Below are 16,375 nucleotides of genomic sequence, written 5' to 3'. Positions count from 1 at the left end.
CCCACAATGGAGGGAGAAACTCAACGTTTGTAATTTTGGGTTTGTGACACCAGTCCTGGAACAGCCAGGAAGGATTCAAACGCAGAACTTTAGAACTGTGAGGCAGATGTGCTTACTACTCGTCCACTCTGCTGCCTTGCATCAGTCCGTGTAAAGCTTTAAATAAAAAAAATGATACTCAATAAAATCAACCCTTTCAGGGCCGGCGGTTACGACAGTCGACAGCTCATCATGTCATCAGGTTACAGGGTGCATGAAAGGCTTAAAGAAACTTTCTCTTCAGCCACTGCCTTGATTTATTCAAGTCGAATATGCATCTGATGACAAATTGATGCTTGCCATTTATCATAGACCGACTGAGAAAATACAGTACGTTGGAAAGGCTAAGTGGGGGCCGGGGGGGGGGGGGGGGGGGATTAATGTAACGTCAAGACGTAATCAAATTTGTCAGCTCTACAGTTTCATTCAATTTCAACAGACATGTCTTTGCCAGCTGATTAAGTTGGAATTAGTGAATTAAGTTTGTCGGAAGGACGTCACTTTCTTTTCTCCGCTCATCCTTCCTTCGAGCCACATCTTGCCCGGACCTTAACACAAAAGAAACTATTTGCATGTCATTTTCACGAGCAATCTCAGGCTTATCGCTTACGGGGAGGAACGCGTCATACAAATCCCAGGCAGAGAATTAAATAATACATATCTTCTGAGCATCTCACGCTCAGGAAGACGGAGGCTGCAGCTCGACAAGGTGGCTCCCTCAAACGTCCTCGCGTCACTTTCAGTCGGGAGCGGAAAAAAAAAAATCCTTCCTTGATATGGCGCACGGTGCTGCGCGACACCTTGAACGTCTTCTCACCGTGTGGGTAAAATGCTTTCAGACCATTTCAATAGATTACAGGGGTTGCCTTTTTGCTGAATGTGCAGGATGAGGGATGAGGCTCGGAGCTGAGGAGGCGTCTTGAAAAATAACTCCTAAAACGCAGCCCCCCCCCCCCCCCCCGCAGTCGAGGGGAACGCGCGATAAACCTCCGACACACCGGGTGGGAGAAAATACAATCCAAAGATGGAGTATCAATGTACTCGTTTATATCGCATCCAATTCTACAATGGCGGCTAAATGTGAAAGATGGTAGTTGAAGCAAAATGTACGACAATTGCCTCCCATTTCAACGTATTTTTGGGTCTTCAATTGGCATGCGAGGTACCGGTAGTCATCTGCCGGTTTCACGTATGACTGAATAGCCTTCTCCGAGAGCATCTGCGTGGCAGTTTTTCCCCAACCTTTATGAATCCAAGACAACCGTTTGACATTAAAATTTTTTTATATATATATATATATATATAGACACACTGTATATATAAATGAAAAATTCAAAACAAATCCAGGCCCCTCTGATTGAACGCAAAAGCTGATTTGCTCGCGGGATGACACTTTTTCCGATGTATGATTAGGAACAGATGGATGAAAAGCTTTCTTGTACCTTCTGCCATCTTGTGGAAGAGCATTCAATTATTCTGCCTATCATTGGGCGTCGCTGGCAAAGAAAGATGAACAAAGATATACTTGTAAGACTATTTATCGGATCGTTTTCCTCGGGACCCACAATGGCACAAGAGTTGGGAACATCCGCTGTAGGGAGCAAGCGAGCTGTACACCGCGAAGAAATATGTTTTAGTACTTGGCTTGACTTCATCTCTAGCAACTAACGATGTAATGGCGCACATAAGGCCCGGCAGCTTTATTTCTATAGCACCTTTCGGATACAGAGACAATTCAATGTGCTTCACAGGAAACGAAGGACCGGAAACAACATGTAAAACCCCCCGAAAAATGTAATTCAGAATAAAACACCCGCAAATAAAGCAACGACATTTCAACACAGTTACTCACGAGAGGTCTTCTTGTAAATTCATATTATTGATGTGCTTGTTGGTGGCTGTGTCAAACTTATTTTGGTTGGTTACCTTATTTTGCTATATCAGGGCAAAATATTCCAAATGATTCTCTGTATTTACCAGCACAATATGAGAAAAATTAAATGAATACTTTTCTCTCTCGATCTTTTAAAAATCTCTTTTGGTCAATCAAAAGTGAGCACTACAATCTTCGTGACAGGCACATTTTTATTTGATGCATTTTCTTCAGGTTTAAGGAAATCTGCGCTCAGAATTGGGATTCCATAAGCGTGGACTCAGATAATAATTTGACAGAAAGGTTTATTTACAAAACTCAGGACCGACAAAGTACAACGAAAGACAACAAACCAGGAAAAAGCGAAACAAACCGAAAACACTTGCAAAAGGCAAGGAACAAGATAAACGTAAATTGCTTGTCACTGAAAGGACAAGAAAATCCAACACACGAGAATAAACAACCAGAATTACTTCCATGAAAAAAAAAATACTTGCACAAAAACGTGGTGAGAAGCTATGGGGCAAAAAGTCAAGTACGTCTAGAACGGTGGTTCTTAACCCAGGTTCGATCGAACCCGAGGGGTTCGGTGAATTGGTCTCAGGGGTTCGACGGAGCCTCTGTCATGGAGGTTAAGACATACCCAACTCAACATTTCAATTAGTTATGACACGCCCGCTTAGCCGTCACTGGCTGCAGGTGATCACATGACATTGTTTGTCCAATCAGTGCTCGCTCAGTAGTCAACATGTGACTGTCGTTTTTAATGAATGCATTTTTTTATGTCTCGAATTTGTAAAAAGTCATATTTTTGTTTTTCATTAATGAAAGGTTCGGTGAATGTGAATATGAACTGATTGGGTTCGGTACCTCTAACAAGGTTAAGAACCACTGGTCTCGAATAAACAGGCGCTTGGAGACAAGAGTCGTGAGCAAGGCAAAATAATCCAACAGCCACTTGTCGGCGTGGCAAAGTTTAAATAGGCAGTTGGTTAACGAGGAAGCCTAGCAACCAGTGCGGCTCTGGAGGGAACGCCCTCCACGTTTCGTCGGACACCGAAAAACCAAGATGACAGGATCATGACAATTTCTTTTGGGGGGGGGGGCGCTACAGCTCTTGTAGGGAAGCACATCAATGATCCTCATGTGGCGTCCAGCGCATGTATGCACGTTAAGTAAATCACTTCCCAGTATCACGTTGGTGCAAAACACGAAGATCTCTAAATGCTGATGTCCAGCAGGCTTAGACGTGCGGGACCGTTTCACCTTTTTGTTCCGCACCGTTTTGAATTTGATCAGCGGTATAAAATCTATTCAAAGTCATCTCTCCAAACTGACCTTATAATGGAGGTGGTTGCCAAGCAATTATATGCCTTCTTGCCTCCCGGGTGAACAAAGAGACAAAAGCGTGGCGCTTTCAACGGCTGAGAAGCGGAAAAAAAGGTAGGCCGCCACTATTTTGCCACGTGTCTGAAAAGCCGACTGAACGGGAGTTTATCGCATTCTTGCAGCGGCTCGCGCATGTGCTTAGACACAACAAAATGCACCGAAGGCAAAGAAGCGCCTCACATACGCATTCACAGGCTAATGCTGCCCCTGTTAGAGCCGACTGATTGGCTTGTTTTAAAAGGATCCCATTTCGTGGTGCGCGCATTGATCGCCAAACAAATTGGGGTTCATCATCTCCAAGTGTGGGCGCGTCGCTGCAATTGTGTCCGTTTGCTGTCGACCGAGCGGCGCTAAAGCTCCCTTATTGAGCGGGAGGACACGAACCAAAGATTGGATGAGCGTGTCTGTTTGAATCGCTGAGGATTTTCTTTGCCGAAAAGTTAAATTGACGACATGAACGCTTACATAAGGAGGGCACATCTTTGGTTATTGAACGCAGGCCAGCGCTTGCTATTCCGCAGGAGGAATAGCAAGCGGCCTCCCCTGGTGACAGCTTTTAAAACACAAATCTCAGATTGTTTTTGATGAGTTTTGGCATGCGACTCTTAATCCCACCGACGAATCAAAACGTGTTTTTTTTTTGTTAGTTTTTTTTGGCTCGCCGTCGTCCTCCGTCGCTCCCTCGTCACACGCCTACCTCGTCGCGGCGCTTGCCAAAGATCGGGCGGGCGACCGGAGCGGTTGGCTCGGGTGCGAAACGGCTTCCTGTCGTCACGAGCCGCGCATGTGTGTCTCTTCCAGGAAACGCCATTCAGGCCTTTGGGTACGGTCTGGATTACATGGCGAGCAAGAACGCATCCGTCCCCGACCCCTCGGCCACGGCGAAGACGACGTCGGATCGTTTGGCGCCAACCACCGGGCCTCCCTTTGTGACTATTGTGAAGGTAACGCTCCTCTTATGAAAGCGCCGCCAGTGTTTTCGGCATCACATTCATATGCGGGGATGTATTCTGCCGAGTTTATCTCTCCGGGTGAAATAAAGGTTCGTCTCTGCGCATAGCACCAGGTACATCCCGGTCTTCTTTGCATGCATTGGTTAAATAAAATAGGCCTATTACTTGAAGAACCACAAAATCACCCCTCAACTCAGGCAACCATGAAAGGAGGATTTTGCGGCGGTAAAGCCGAGCGCGCCGCGTCGTCCAAATTCTCATCGACTTCAATCTTAAAGCAATTGGCACATCAAACCCCACGTTTCCCGATAAGACAGTTTGTGCTACGCCCAAGCTGATGACATCTGTTGAAATCGTATATTTCTCCCGCCACAGAAAGGAACGGTGAAAGAAAATGGAAGGTGGGGGGGGGGGGGGTTTAATCTGGATTAGTGGTTCTCAAATACTGGCCCAGGGCTTCTCACTCTACAGAATGCCGTCTCCTCGCAACGCCGCAGTCAAGTCGACTGGAACTGGGTTCAACATCTGCTGCGGAAAAAAGCGCACCAATGTTTGTCTTTTAATAGAACGCCGCATCAGTTTCCGTTCAAATAAAGTGTGACAGAAGTGACAGAAGCCGACTGCCAAAAACTCCCCCACTGTTTCTCTGGTAGAGGGAAGGAATATTTTACGCTGCGCTTTCAGCTGGGCGACGTATACCAACCCCCTTCCCGTGCAGCCTCTACTTTAAGACTGATGATGTTTTCTCACCTTTGCAGGAGACCTGCTTACAAATCTTAGCTAAATTCGATTTCGCCGCAATACCATTATTCTGCTGCCGCTGATGTTACTTTTATTTTTGTGTGGTTTTAAGAGTCGAATGCCTTCGGCACGCGGTGGAATATTTACCGATGCAAATTTGCATGCTGAATGAACGGCCATTGGTACGATGACATATTTGGAGTCGTTCCAAGGGCCTTCGCGGTCACACGGCATCGTATTCGCCCTCGCGTAGTTGTGAAGACATAGTCACCTGAACGACGGTTGCAATGAGAACAAACAATCATAATGAGCTGCATCGGTGAAAAACGTGCACGGCTGGGTGGGTGCGAGGGCGACGTTTTCCTCTGTGGATTTGTGTGCGCATGACAGTATTGATGCACCGATGTGTGGCTGTCTAACAACGGCGCGGCGTTGAATTTATTGTAAAAATGGTAATTAGGAAACAATAAGACGTGCGATTACTCAAGCAGGAAGTCTATAATTAGTGAGTGAGCTACGGGGACATTTTGGGCGGCCTCGCATTCTACGCCCGGCAATTAAAACTCGTCCGACTCGGATGACAGATAAATTGGGAGAACCTTGTTTGAGTCCTGATGGCAGAGGATGCGAATGGACTTGCGAGCGAGCGCATCACGTGGGGGATGGACGCGTACATGGTTGAATGGATGATAGTACGATGCATGCATGCGTGGATGCTCGGTTGGGTCGACGTACGTTACCGCGCAAAGGTCTGATTAGAGATGTTGTTTTCGGAATTCTAATGAACCAACGCTGTACTGCTAGAATGGCAAAAACAATGCTGGACTGATCTGAAAAGCGGTTACTTCCTGGTCTAATTTTGACAGGTGCACCGTTGCAGGCTCACAAAGGTGAGTCAGAAAAATGACAGGACTTCTGTCACCAAAGATATATTTCAAACATTAACGACAAGTTCTCCACTTTCAAGTTATCCCAGAGTCTAACATATTTTCCCAGTCCTCTCTGCCAAGCCTTGGTGCACTTTCGGAAGGAATCTTCCGAGATGGTCAGCGGCTCTATCGTGACGGCCTTTTTGTTGTCCTCTATGTCTTTAAAACGAGTTGGCTTGATGAATGGCTTCAGCTTGGGAAAGCGGGAAAAAAAAAATTGTGCCCTAATAATTTTAGGTAGACTCTCATTATGGTCAGTTATGTAAAAAAAAATGTATCAAATGTCAAGATACAAACTTTTGAAAAGAATAAGACTAAGATAAGAATACCTTTATTCGTCTCACAACGGAGAAGTTCCCAATTTACAGCAGCAAAGTTATGAAAGGAAGAAAGTAGAAGAACAAAAAGTCGAAGAGCAGCTGTAAAGGCAGCCGCTCTTGCGGCGCCATCTTGAAGTCAGATGTCATTCGCCAAAGAGAATTATTTCTCACAGTATTATAAAGTATTCACAGTTCCTCCAAGCAATGCCAAATAGAAAATAAGCAGTCAAGTTAAAATAAAATAAAATAAAACGTTAAATGCTCCAAACAAAACAAAAAACAGTGGTGGCAGAATTTTTCGCAGTACCGAATGAGCAGATAAAGAGCTGCGAGCGTACCGTCGATCGACACGTGAATGTGGAAGTGTGTGCACGCACGCACGTATGGCAAAGAGGAATGGATTCATGGACGGACGGATGCGTGATTAAATGTACGAAGAGCAAGACAAACGATGACCTACGATATGAAGTGCAGTCAGTGAGAAGTGCGGAAAGTGTGTGTGTGTGTGTGTGACTCAGCCCTCTCAGGTCACTCATACTGAGCCCTCAACAGCTCATTTAGATGCGTAATTATTCCTCACGTCACTTCCACTTCTGACTGTGGGCTTTATCCCATGCTCAGTGAGTAAACATGTGGGCGGAAAGCTCGGTCCTGCGAGCTTTGCAAGTCTCAGAGGTAGACATCACGAGATGTAATGCGCTCATATGTGCTCGGTTTTCTGAAGCGGCAACTAGTTAAAGAAGGCGTTTGCGATTTAATAGCATAAAAACACGTTCCCGTTGCTAAAATGAGGGCTGAACGCTTAAATCCAAATTGACATTGCAATGGAGTGGTATGTCGCTTTCGAATTCCCAAGGCTGCAATTTGGGGGGGTTGAGGGGGGGCTTCATTTCAGTCGGTTGGGTTTATTTTTTTTGGTTTATGTATGTATATGTTATTCATTTATGTATGTAGTATCTACATAGGTTCAATGGTTAAGAAGTGCAGCCCACGTTGACATATTGCTTCATGAAATGTGAAAAGTTGACGTGGTTTGTTTGAATTATTGATGGAACTGAACTTGCTGACCGACGCTTACACAACACGTGTTTGGTAGAACTTTCTGGTCAAAGTTGCCAGAAAAAGTTGCGAGGAAAAACGGTTTTGCGAGTTGTCAACTCATTGAAGTTGATAAATAAGCTCTCTTTCGTGTGAATAGATAAAACAAATAAATAAAAGTAGAACCTGGTAGATCTGTGGGGGGAAAAAAAATCACTATGGCTTCGACTTGTAACTATTTTTTTTCTCGAAACCACCGCACACGAGGAAAAACAACCAATCAGGCAAAAGGGGACAGACACAGTTTTGGAAGATCACAAAAAAAAAAAAAAACTGACATATGAACAGTGTTGTGTCGACTTTTTACATCTGCCGGAGCACAGTCATATGTTGATTTTAAAGCTCAATTGAATTTAATCGATCCTGAACAGATGCAAGTCCAGGCTGAAAGAAAAAAACTGAATTACGTCAAAATCCGTGTGGACAAACCCTCTCAATGATGCGCTTTTGTCAACTATTTGTGGCCTGGCAAAAGTTGGCAAACTGCGGCCGTGTGCGCGTCGGTGGGAGAGCTTAAGTAAACAAGTGCGTTTGGATGTTGCCTGCTCGGTCACGGTGTCTAAATGCGTGGGTGTGTTTACGCCTTGTCAAAGGCCTCGGCGCATGTGTGGCTATTGGCTGCAGCCACCGATCTGGCCTCATGTCAACAGGCTGCTGACACACATCGCTGCCCCTGCTAATTAATTGGCTTTTAGTTGCAGATGTGCCTGGTGCATTGTCAAAGCTACTCATGGCTTTTTTGTTGTTGTTTTTTTCCACCCTCTTCATTTTTTGGCAGCCTTTGGTTAAGCATTCATTTGTTGTGGCGGGCTCTCTATCTTTTCTTGGAAAGAAAAATGCCCTCCGCCTGCAATGATAATTCAACGCAATTTTCTCATTATTTAGATTCTTCTTATACCTCATTCCATGAGTTGCGGGGAGATAACGTTTGCTTGGGGGGTTTTTTTCTTCTATCAATGTATGGGGAAATGGCATGAAGTGCAATTTCTGCAAAGGTTACATTGGGGGAGATGAGTTGAGGCCACGCCGCAGTACAAAATGTTTCATGTTCCTTATGATGCGTTTCTGTACTGCTGCGATGCACTGAAAATGATGCCGCTTGCAAATTGAGTGTGACTATTTGAACTTGGAGGCAAACTGTTTCGCTTTTGTATTACGACAAGGCTAGAAAATTGGAAAAGTTCTCAAAATGCCAACAATTGGTCTGGGGAAAAAAAACCCATAAGGATATTGTTCTGTTTAGCAATAATATTGCAACTCGAGAGGCCGGGCATTTTAATATCTGGACTGATGTGGTCCCATTGCTCTTTGCTATAATTCGACCATTGTGGCACATTTCTCTCATTTTCGCACACTATGCAAAAAGTTCTGTGAGCATCGTATGTTCCCCCGCGCCCCCATCAAACCACGTAGGACGAGTTGCCTTTTAACTATGTCGTTCTGACCTCTTCCCACGGTAATTTATGCCGATTGAAACATTGAAGCGAGCCCCCCCCCCTCCCCAGGGCGCGGCTAGCTTCACGAGCTCGGCTTGCCAGTGTGTTTTTCCCTCTTAAATAAACTCCGTAATGATAGCTTGAGGAAACGGGTTGGCATGACCTGAAAGAGGCGACGCACAAAAGCGACGCGGGATGCAAATCAACACATTTGCTCCAGCGAAGATTTCACCTTCGTGCCAAAATGAGTCTCCCGTGCGTTGCAGATTTTGGGACTTTCTGACTCATCATTTTCCTTCTTCTGCTCCGACGGCGGCCCAGTGTCACCTGCGCCCCGAATCAAATGCCACAACATGAGAGCGAGTGTTGAGTCACGTCTAACCTTTACATGTCTAACTCTTTTCATCTTTCTGTGTGTGGGTGTGTGTGTGTGTGTGTCCCTCCATGCGCTCAGTATCCCGAACCGAGAGATGGCGGGCCCGGCAAACCTCAGGGTCTGCCAGGGGATCACTGCGCCTGTGTGCATGCCAACGTCTGGGCTCTGCTTCCTGGCCTGGCTTTGGCTTTGCTCTGGGCTTGACATGCCTTATAGAAGTGCCAGGAGGGGGAAAAGAGGTCACCCTCCCACAAGCTGATCCCAAAAGCAGGTGGTGTTATTTCTCTGACTGATATTAAGAAGGCGGCAACGCTGGACATTTGACATGGAAAGAAAAAAAAATGACCGGGAGAGTGCAACAAATTTAAAGAAAACAAGAAGAAGAAGAACAACAACAACAAACGAGTCGAAGTGCTTGACGTTCCATTCGTTGTCATATGACCACGGACCACACGGATGGGACACATGGCTTTACGAAAAAAAAAAAAGGACCCTCGTTGGCATGAGGGCCAGCTCCTTCCCGCAAAAGACGTCTCGGCAAAGGAGGGAGCCACACGATCAAAGACTGATAAAGAGAAAACGGTCAACGGGAAGATTTTGAAAGAAACGCGTTTCGGCTCTCAGTCTTGTTTTTCTTGTCTTTGGGTTGCGGACTTGAGGGGGGGGGGCCCCCAAGGATGATGATTACAGCCTGTTTATTATCAACTGTAATCTAGAAAACCTACTCAGTGTTCTAAGTGTTGGTATAGTATCTGTGATCATGAAAAAAAACAAAAACAAAAAAATAAACCTTTCATTTCAGGTGCCCCAGTGCGGTTTGGCAAGAGACAGTCAAGCATTGTTCATGGTTCTTTGCTCATTTGAGATGTTGCTGTTGACCACCGTGGCGGTACACCACGCATCCACTTGCACACGTGAATATCTGTCTCAATGTATTTAATGAAAAAAAATGGAGGAAAAAACAAAAAAAGGAACACCTTGCTTTCTTGATCTCAGCCAAAATGGTATCTGCAGTTCTGTCAAACTACGATGACTGTGTGTTGACTTTGAAATTGGATTTGTTAACTTATGTAAGGCCTTCATTATCTGCGTTTAAATGTGTCTGTGCAAAGGAATGATGACAAAGAATGTATACAGGAATGAGATTAAATCAGATGTCTGCTTAGAACGCCACAGCCCGACGTGTGAGTGCTTTAACGTATTCATCGAGACAATCAACGACACCGTGTGTGTTTGTGTTTACAGTGGATATAAAAAGTCTGCACACCCCTGCTCCAATGGCAAGGCTTTGTGATGAAAAAAAAACCCCAAAACAAACACGCACGAGAAAAATCATTTCAAAACGTTTTCTGCCACTTATGAGACCTATGTTGAATTCATCTGTATAGCAACTGAGTTACAAAGATGGTAAAAATGTGTCACTACACACCCATCACCATCTCAAGTGCCTCTCCGATGAACCCCAAATTTAAAGTCTTTGTGCGAACATTGACTGCTGTTTTGACCCGTTCATAATTGCTTACATCCCGTCTTGTCACTGAAGAAAAATGGCTGCAAATTATGATGCTTCCACCAACACGCGTATTTTTTATTTTGGGGGGAGGAGGGGGGTGAGCAGTGCAGGTCTCCAGAGTGCCTCTAAAACTTGGAACGGTGCAATAGATTTTTCATCTACTCATGCATGTGGGACTTGCTGTGACCACTTTAGTTTTTTTGTATCTGCATATTTTTTTGCTGTTGACTAACTTCTGCTCCACAGTTCAGCCCACTTCTCCGTAATGCATTGAGAATTTGTGAAAACGGGAATATTTACATCGCAAGTCCAGTTACAGTGTGTGCCCCTAGAATTTCAGGTTAGGGAGTGTTTTGTGTCGAACGCGCCCTTTGAAAATTTTGGGCAAAAAGTTCATTCTTTGTTTCACTGGACCACAACAAAATCTCTCAAACACGTGAAAATGTTATAAGACACACTTGTGCTGCCACATTTCGAATTGTTTACTTCACCTCTCAAAAGGAGTTATAAAAATTCAATAACAGGTTGTGAAAATATTTGTCACATTTTTTTCAATATCACAAAAACGTGGCATCGGAACGGGGATTGGAGGTCGTCAACATTTCTATATCCACTATACTGTACATGCCTGAGAAAATGTTGAGTCATCAATTACAATGAGACAAGCTTGTGAAGGCGAGACAAAAAAAAAAAGTCTTATATTGAAAAAGGAAGGAAAGCTATTTTTCAATGTCCAGTTAAATCTGATGTTTGTGCTGAATTTTATTGATAAGAGTCGTAAGGTATTTTGCAGTCAGGCTATTTCTTTCGCTCAAAGTTTGATGGACTGTTTTATCTGTATGCTAAAGTTGCCCAAGTGTAGTTGCTACTGAGCTTAGCTGCATATAAAGATTGGATATTGGAATCTTATTGGTCTCTTTTTTTCACGTGTGCACCCTCAATATGGATTTTTAAAAAAAAATGTTCATTCACACGTGACAGCCGGACCACATAGACATCGTATCTAGGCCATAAACATAAAGATAGCAAATGAAGTACAGTCAGAAATGGATGTGTGCTTCACTGGTACGCAAACTAGTCTCTGAGCACTGTTTGCAACCTAACAAGGTCATTTCTCATTCAAATTCGCTCTTGTTGTACCACAGTAATCAGCAATTGGGTTAGGTGTTTGTGGGGGGGAGAGAAAAGTTTACTCAGGCCATTATTTGAGGAAGGTGATGATATGGTTATAATGATTTCCCAAGCAACCAAGTTTCTGCCACGCTCAGGGGTCGTCATGGTAACGCAAAGCCATACTCGCATTGGCACATTGCACAGTCGAGCCAAGCTGGTTGAGCAGTGGCTCATTTGCATAAGAAAGGTCAGCCTTCAGATGCAAGTTTAATTTGTTCAGTGACCACACTTTGATCCTAAATCGTCTTTCCCCATTGAAGTGACTCTTGGAAAAACCCAATGAAAATGTCCGTCATGCATTTTTTAAAATTAAGAATAGCATTCTTTGATATTGTACTTTATAAAACAAACATGCAATAACAACAGTTAAAGAGAATGTAAAGAAATTAAGCTTTTTTTGGGCACAATTCAATGGACAGCGCGTCGCTGCTTTGGTTGTGTGCACCTTGACTACCTGAAGGCAGCATACTACAGACATATGGATGTCTCAAAGCAAACCGGACTCAAATCCTCACTAAGAATGCTGTAATTCTGGACGCTCCTGAGACGAAACATTTTGCGATTACAAAAACGGTACCGTACCCAAAGAATTCATTTGCGGGTTCAAAAAAATGTCACTGAAATGCGTAAGGGCACACACACAGTTACCACTGTGCTGCCTATTTTTCATTGGACTGTTTTATATTCATGGCCTAGAAGTGTATGTCGGACAAATATTGACTGTAATGATGATGAACTCGGGTACCACGCTCAGACTTTCATACAAATTCGGAACACATCACCGCCATACGAACAGAACTCGTAAAACCGAGGATGTCTTCAAAACGGTGTGGAAAGGCACATGCTGGCAGAAGAGGAGGGTTCAAACACGTGGAAGGAAACAACTGCTCTTTAAAGCGATGGCTCCGTTTGCCCAAGACTCTTCTTGCGGCCACTCTCATCTCGTACGACGGCAACTAATGATGCGGCTCGTTTGTGCAACAGCCGCCGCTTCCTCGCAGTACTCGCGCGCGCTGGCGATGCACATCCTTCGCAGGGCGCTTTCAACTTCATCTTTTTTTTTTTTTTTTAATGTACGCTTTAGAAGAATTTGCTTTTTGAAGTCGACATACGGTGCAAGTTGCGTAGGGAGGTGAGTTAACATGGCGGGCCGCACAAACACCAGGCCACGGTGTCCGATTGCAATTTGAACACTGCGGCCGACTGTTGAATGGTCGTATTTGATCAACATTAGGGAGAAACCGCACTCGCACAGTGGCTCCGAGCGTCGCACATCAGGCCGGAGGTGGAGTTAATAGCCTGCTGCATCTCAGACAGAAGGGGGGGGGGGGGGGGGGGGCTTTCTCGTGCACAAGTAGCAGATGCATAGCAATGTTTGGGATGACGGCTGTCGTTTTCTGTTCAGCAATTTGTTCGTTATTCGCGTCGCACTGCCTTTAGATAAAGTGATGTTTATTGTTCGCAGAGTACAGTGGATTTGGGGGAGGGGGGGGCAGGCACACACTGAAATTCGGGCAGAATAAGACAGAGAGGAGTGCTCAAAGTATGCAATTGGTTTCAGAAGGAATCACACTAACGGCGCTGTCGTTTGGTGCAAAACGGTTCGGAAGCTAACACGTAAATATTAGCAAAACAGAGCTTCGCCCGGAGCACGGTCAGTAAATCTCTTGAGGAAACCAAACATTCTGCAAAATGTAAAGTGCCTCGTAAATTGTCCTGCAGCTGAATACCTCCTACGGAACAGCAACAAATGAGAACATGTTCTTTTTTTCTTTTTTTCTTTTTTTTTGTCACACCAGCAGCTAAAAGCAATCCATGATGTTTCTCCAAAGTGAACATCTGATTGTCCCATACTGGCAGACTTAGTGAAATGTGCTTTCTCTGTGGTAGAAATAGATTTAAAATGACTGTGACCAGAATACCATTATTGACTGCAGCCCCACGTTCGAAACACACACACACACACACACACACACACACACACACACACACACACACACACACACACACACACACACACAAAATGGTCAGTTCCAGTGGGAAATGGAAAGACTTTCTAATCTGGTGAGTTGAATGCTTTGGGTCTCTGGCAGACAAAATTGCACTCATTAGAAGTCTTATTAAAACAAACTGTACAAAAACAACAATTTAAAGGGGTGGGGGGATCACTCTACAATGCTGTGTTGTTGTTTTTACGTTGCTAAATATTTAATTTTTGTTCTCCTCTCTGTGAGGCGATGAACAACAGTCTCTTTAGCAGAGATAACATTCATGACTTGGAAGTCTTCTACAGAGTGGAAAGTCAAATTTTAAATCGCTTTTCCTGTTCAGGGTCACGGGGAGGGGAAGCCTATCCCAGCTGACTTTGGGCGAATGGTGGACAAGACTGTGGACTGGTTGCCAGTCAGTCACAGAGCACTTAGAGAGACGGGCCAACCATTCACTCTCGTATTCACACCATCACAGAGTGGAAACAGAGCGCACAGTGGAGAACCACTACACCATCAATGAGCGGCATAAATGTATTTATATTTTTAACTAAACTCTCCTGAACATGGGTTTTTTTTCCTGCCTTTGACCATAAATCGTCATTTGGATGTTTAAAAAACAAATCTGCAACAACAAAAATGTGTTTGGCTGAAATAAATAGGTAATTAAAGCAGCCGCTGAATTAAGGGTCCCGACCCACAGAAAACATACTAATCAAATATTCATGGCGGCCCTCTCCTCGGCCCAAGTTCGAGGTGAAAAACATTGCGGATCAGCAGTTCCGTAACATGGCTCAAGAGAGTTCTTCTGTAGGAGTTACACAACAAGCGGGCGCAATTTAGACACATTTCCGACATTTTAACGCCGCTCAGGAGTGCAGCGGACGGCTTGAAAAGAGAAATAAAGTGCTTTTATCTCAGGAAAAAGTGCTCTCTAACGGCGGCGTATGCTTGTTAGATGTGCGGCCAAACTGATAAGGGATGTGTGTCTGCACAGTTTAAGCTCCCAGAAAGAAATGCAACGGGCATGCGTCTGCATTTGTGGAGAAGAGTCCAACTTTTAAGCACAAACATGAAGGTGTTCCTTTTATATTCGTGTCCTTGCGTCGCTTCCTATGTTCAAAGGCCAAGCCGGTCTTTTTGCGCTCGCCTCCCAGCGTGTGAACTTTCGTGTACGAGCAGGTGTGCATGTGGATGTGATTGCGAAAGGATGCTTGAAGCAGAATTTGCGGGAAAAGCAAATACAATCACAGTTACACCCCCCCCCCCCACCCCCACCCCAATCAGTGTGGTGTGGTGTGTTCCAGAGTTCCAGACCACCTCCACAATAACGTTGTCTGGACTGTACATCTTGTTCAAGCCATTCTTCTTGGCGAAGGAGTTAACCCAATGCACAAAAAGAGGTGTGCTAGGAAATAAAAAAAAAAAAAAACTCAACATCTTTAATATTAAGCAAGAACGTTTTGATTTCATCATATTTGTTCATAACATTTGGACTGGCTTGATTGGGCCAGCGTCAGTTCAATTTCGGGTGGCTCGACACATTCCTTGCAATAAAACGTATCTCACAATATACATTAATAATCGTACACACAGAGATGTACATTATTAATTGAACCAACAGCCGTTGCTTTCTGTTGGCATAAAGAGCAGGATTACAGCAGATGACATTCAATAGCTTTCAACAAAAACTTCCGGTGGGCAATGCTGAAATTACTGACTTGTGTTTTTATGATGGCCGAACAAATGACCCATTGCGAATGAAGCCAGAGGGCAGCCATCTTATGTTGCCAATGTTACAGTACTGACAATTTTTTTGCTTGGGTTTTTTTCTTTTTAATACACTGTTATCAGTGTATTAATTTTTATTTTTTTTTCCCTCTCCCTACCCAGCGTTTTCCTTTCTGAAGTCTGATTGTAATTTCCCCATTGCGGGACAAATAAAGGATATCTTAAATGCAAAGATTCCTGTATGGAGTAATGAGAGCCTTTCAAAGAACGCATCCCACTTTTTGCATTGACCATTCCGAGTATATTGCCTCTGTATCCTTACAGAAGTTCATGTTTCAGATTTTTATCCTGAATTGCAAAGTTACGTCTAAAATGTGTCTTTAGCACGTCTCCCAGACTTAGTTGTACAACCTTATGCCTCACACTGTGGTATTTTCACCGTGGAGACAGAAAATGATGTAAAAACGCCACGGAGAAATCTGTGTATTCGATAAGCGCGTTGGCAATGCAACATGGCCGCTGGTGGCTGCTCTTCTCACACGTTCGTCCATTCATATACAGGTAAATAAAAAGCTGAAATACCGTACTTCCTGTTTTGTTGTCCTTTCAAATTGACACCATCTTAAACTAAGTGTCGCCGTCTAGTGGTCACCAGTGAACTGAAACCCATATTAAAGGAGAGTTTTAGAACAAAATAAAACTAGGAAAGAATATATTGCAAAACAACGGGGCTTTGAACCTGGAACCCGCGATGGAGGGCCATTTATTGTACATTTTTAAATTCAGTTACAGTACTCCGTGGAGTCCATCTCATTT

The 16,375-nt window shown here is 44.2% G+C and overlaps 1 protein-coding gene across 1 annotated transcript in view; it reads left to right on the top strand.

The window, feature by feature from the left end:
• LOC147205335 (GDNF family receptor alpha-2-like) overlaps positions 1 to 11,576 on the top strand; it is a 61,436-nt gene extending 49,860 nt beyond the window's left edge. Inside the window, exons 7-8 of the mRNA XM_086111941.1 lie at positions 4,103 to 4,245; positions 9,233 to 11,576. Coding sequence (XP_085968067.1) covers positions 4,103 to 4,245; positions 9,233 to 9,358 — 269 coding nt within the window. The 3' untranslated portion in view covers positions 9,359 to 11,576. The remainder of the gene's footprint in view (positions 1 to 4,102; positions 4,246 to 9,232) is intronic.
• Positions 11,577 to 16,375: the final 4,799 nt, after the last annotated feature.

This window comes from Hippocampus guttulatus, chromosome 5, assembly GCF_054856545.1.
Source record: "Hippocampus guttulatus isolate MCC_2025c chromosome 5, RoL_Hgut_1.0, whole genome shotgun sequence".
Classification (NCBI taxonomy): Eukaryota; Metazoa; Chordata; class Actinopteri; order Syngnathiformes; family Syngnathidae; genus Hippocampus; species Hippocampus guttulatus.
This window is presented reverse-complemented; position numbering and strand designations above follow the sequence as displayed.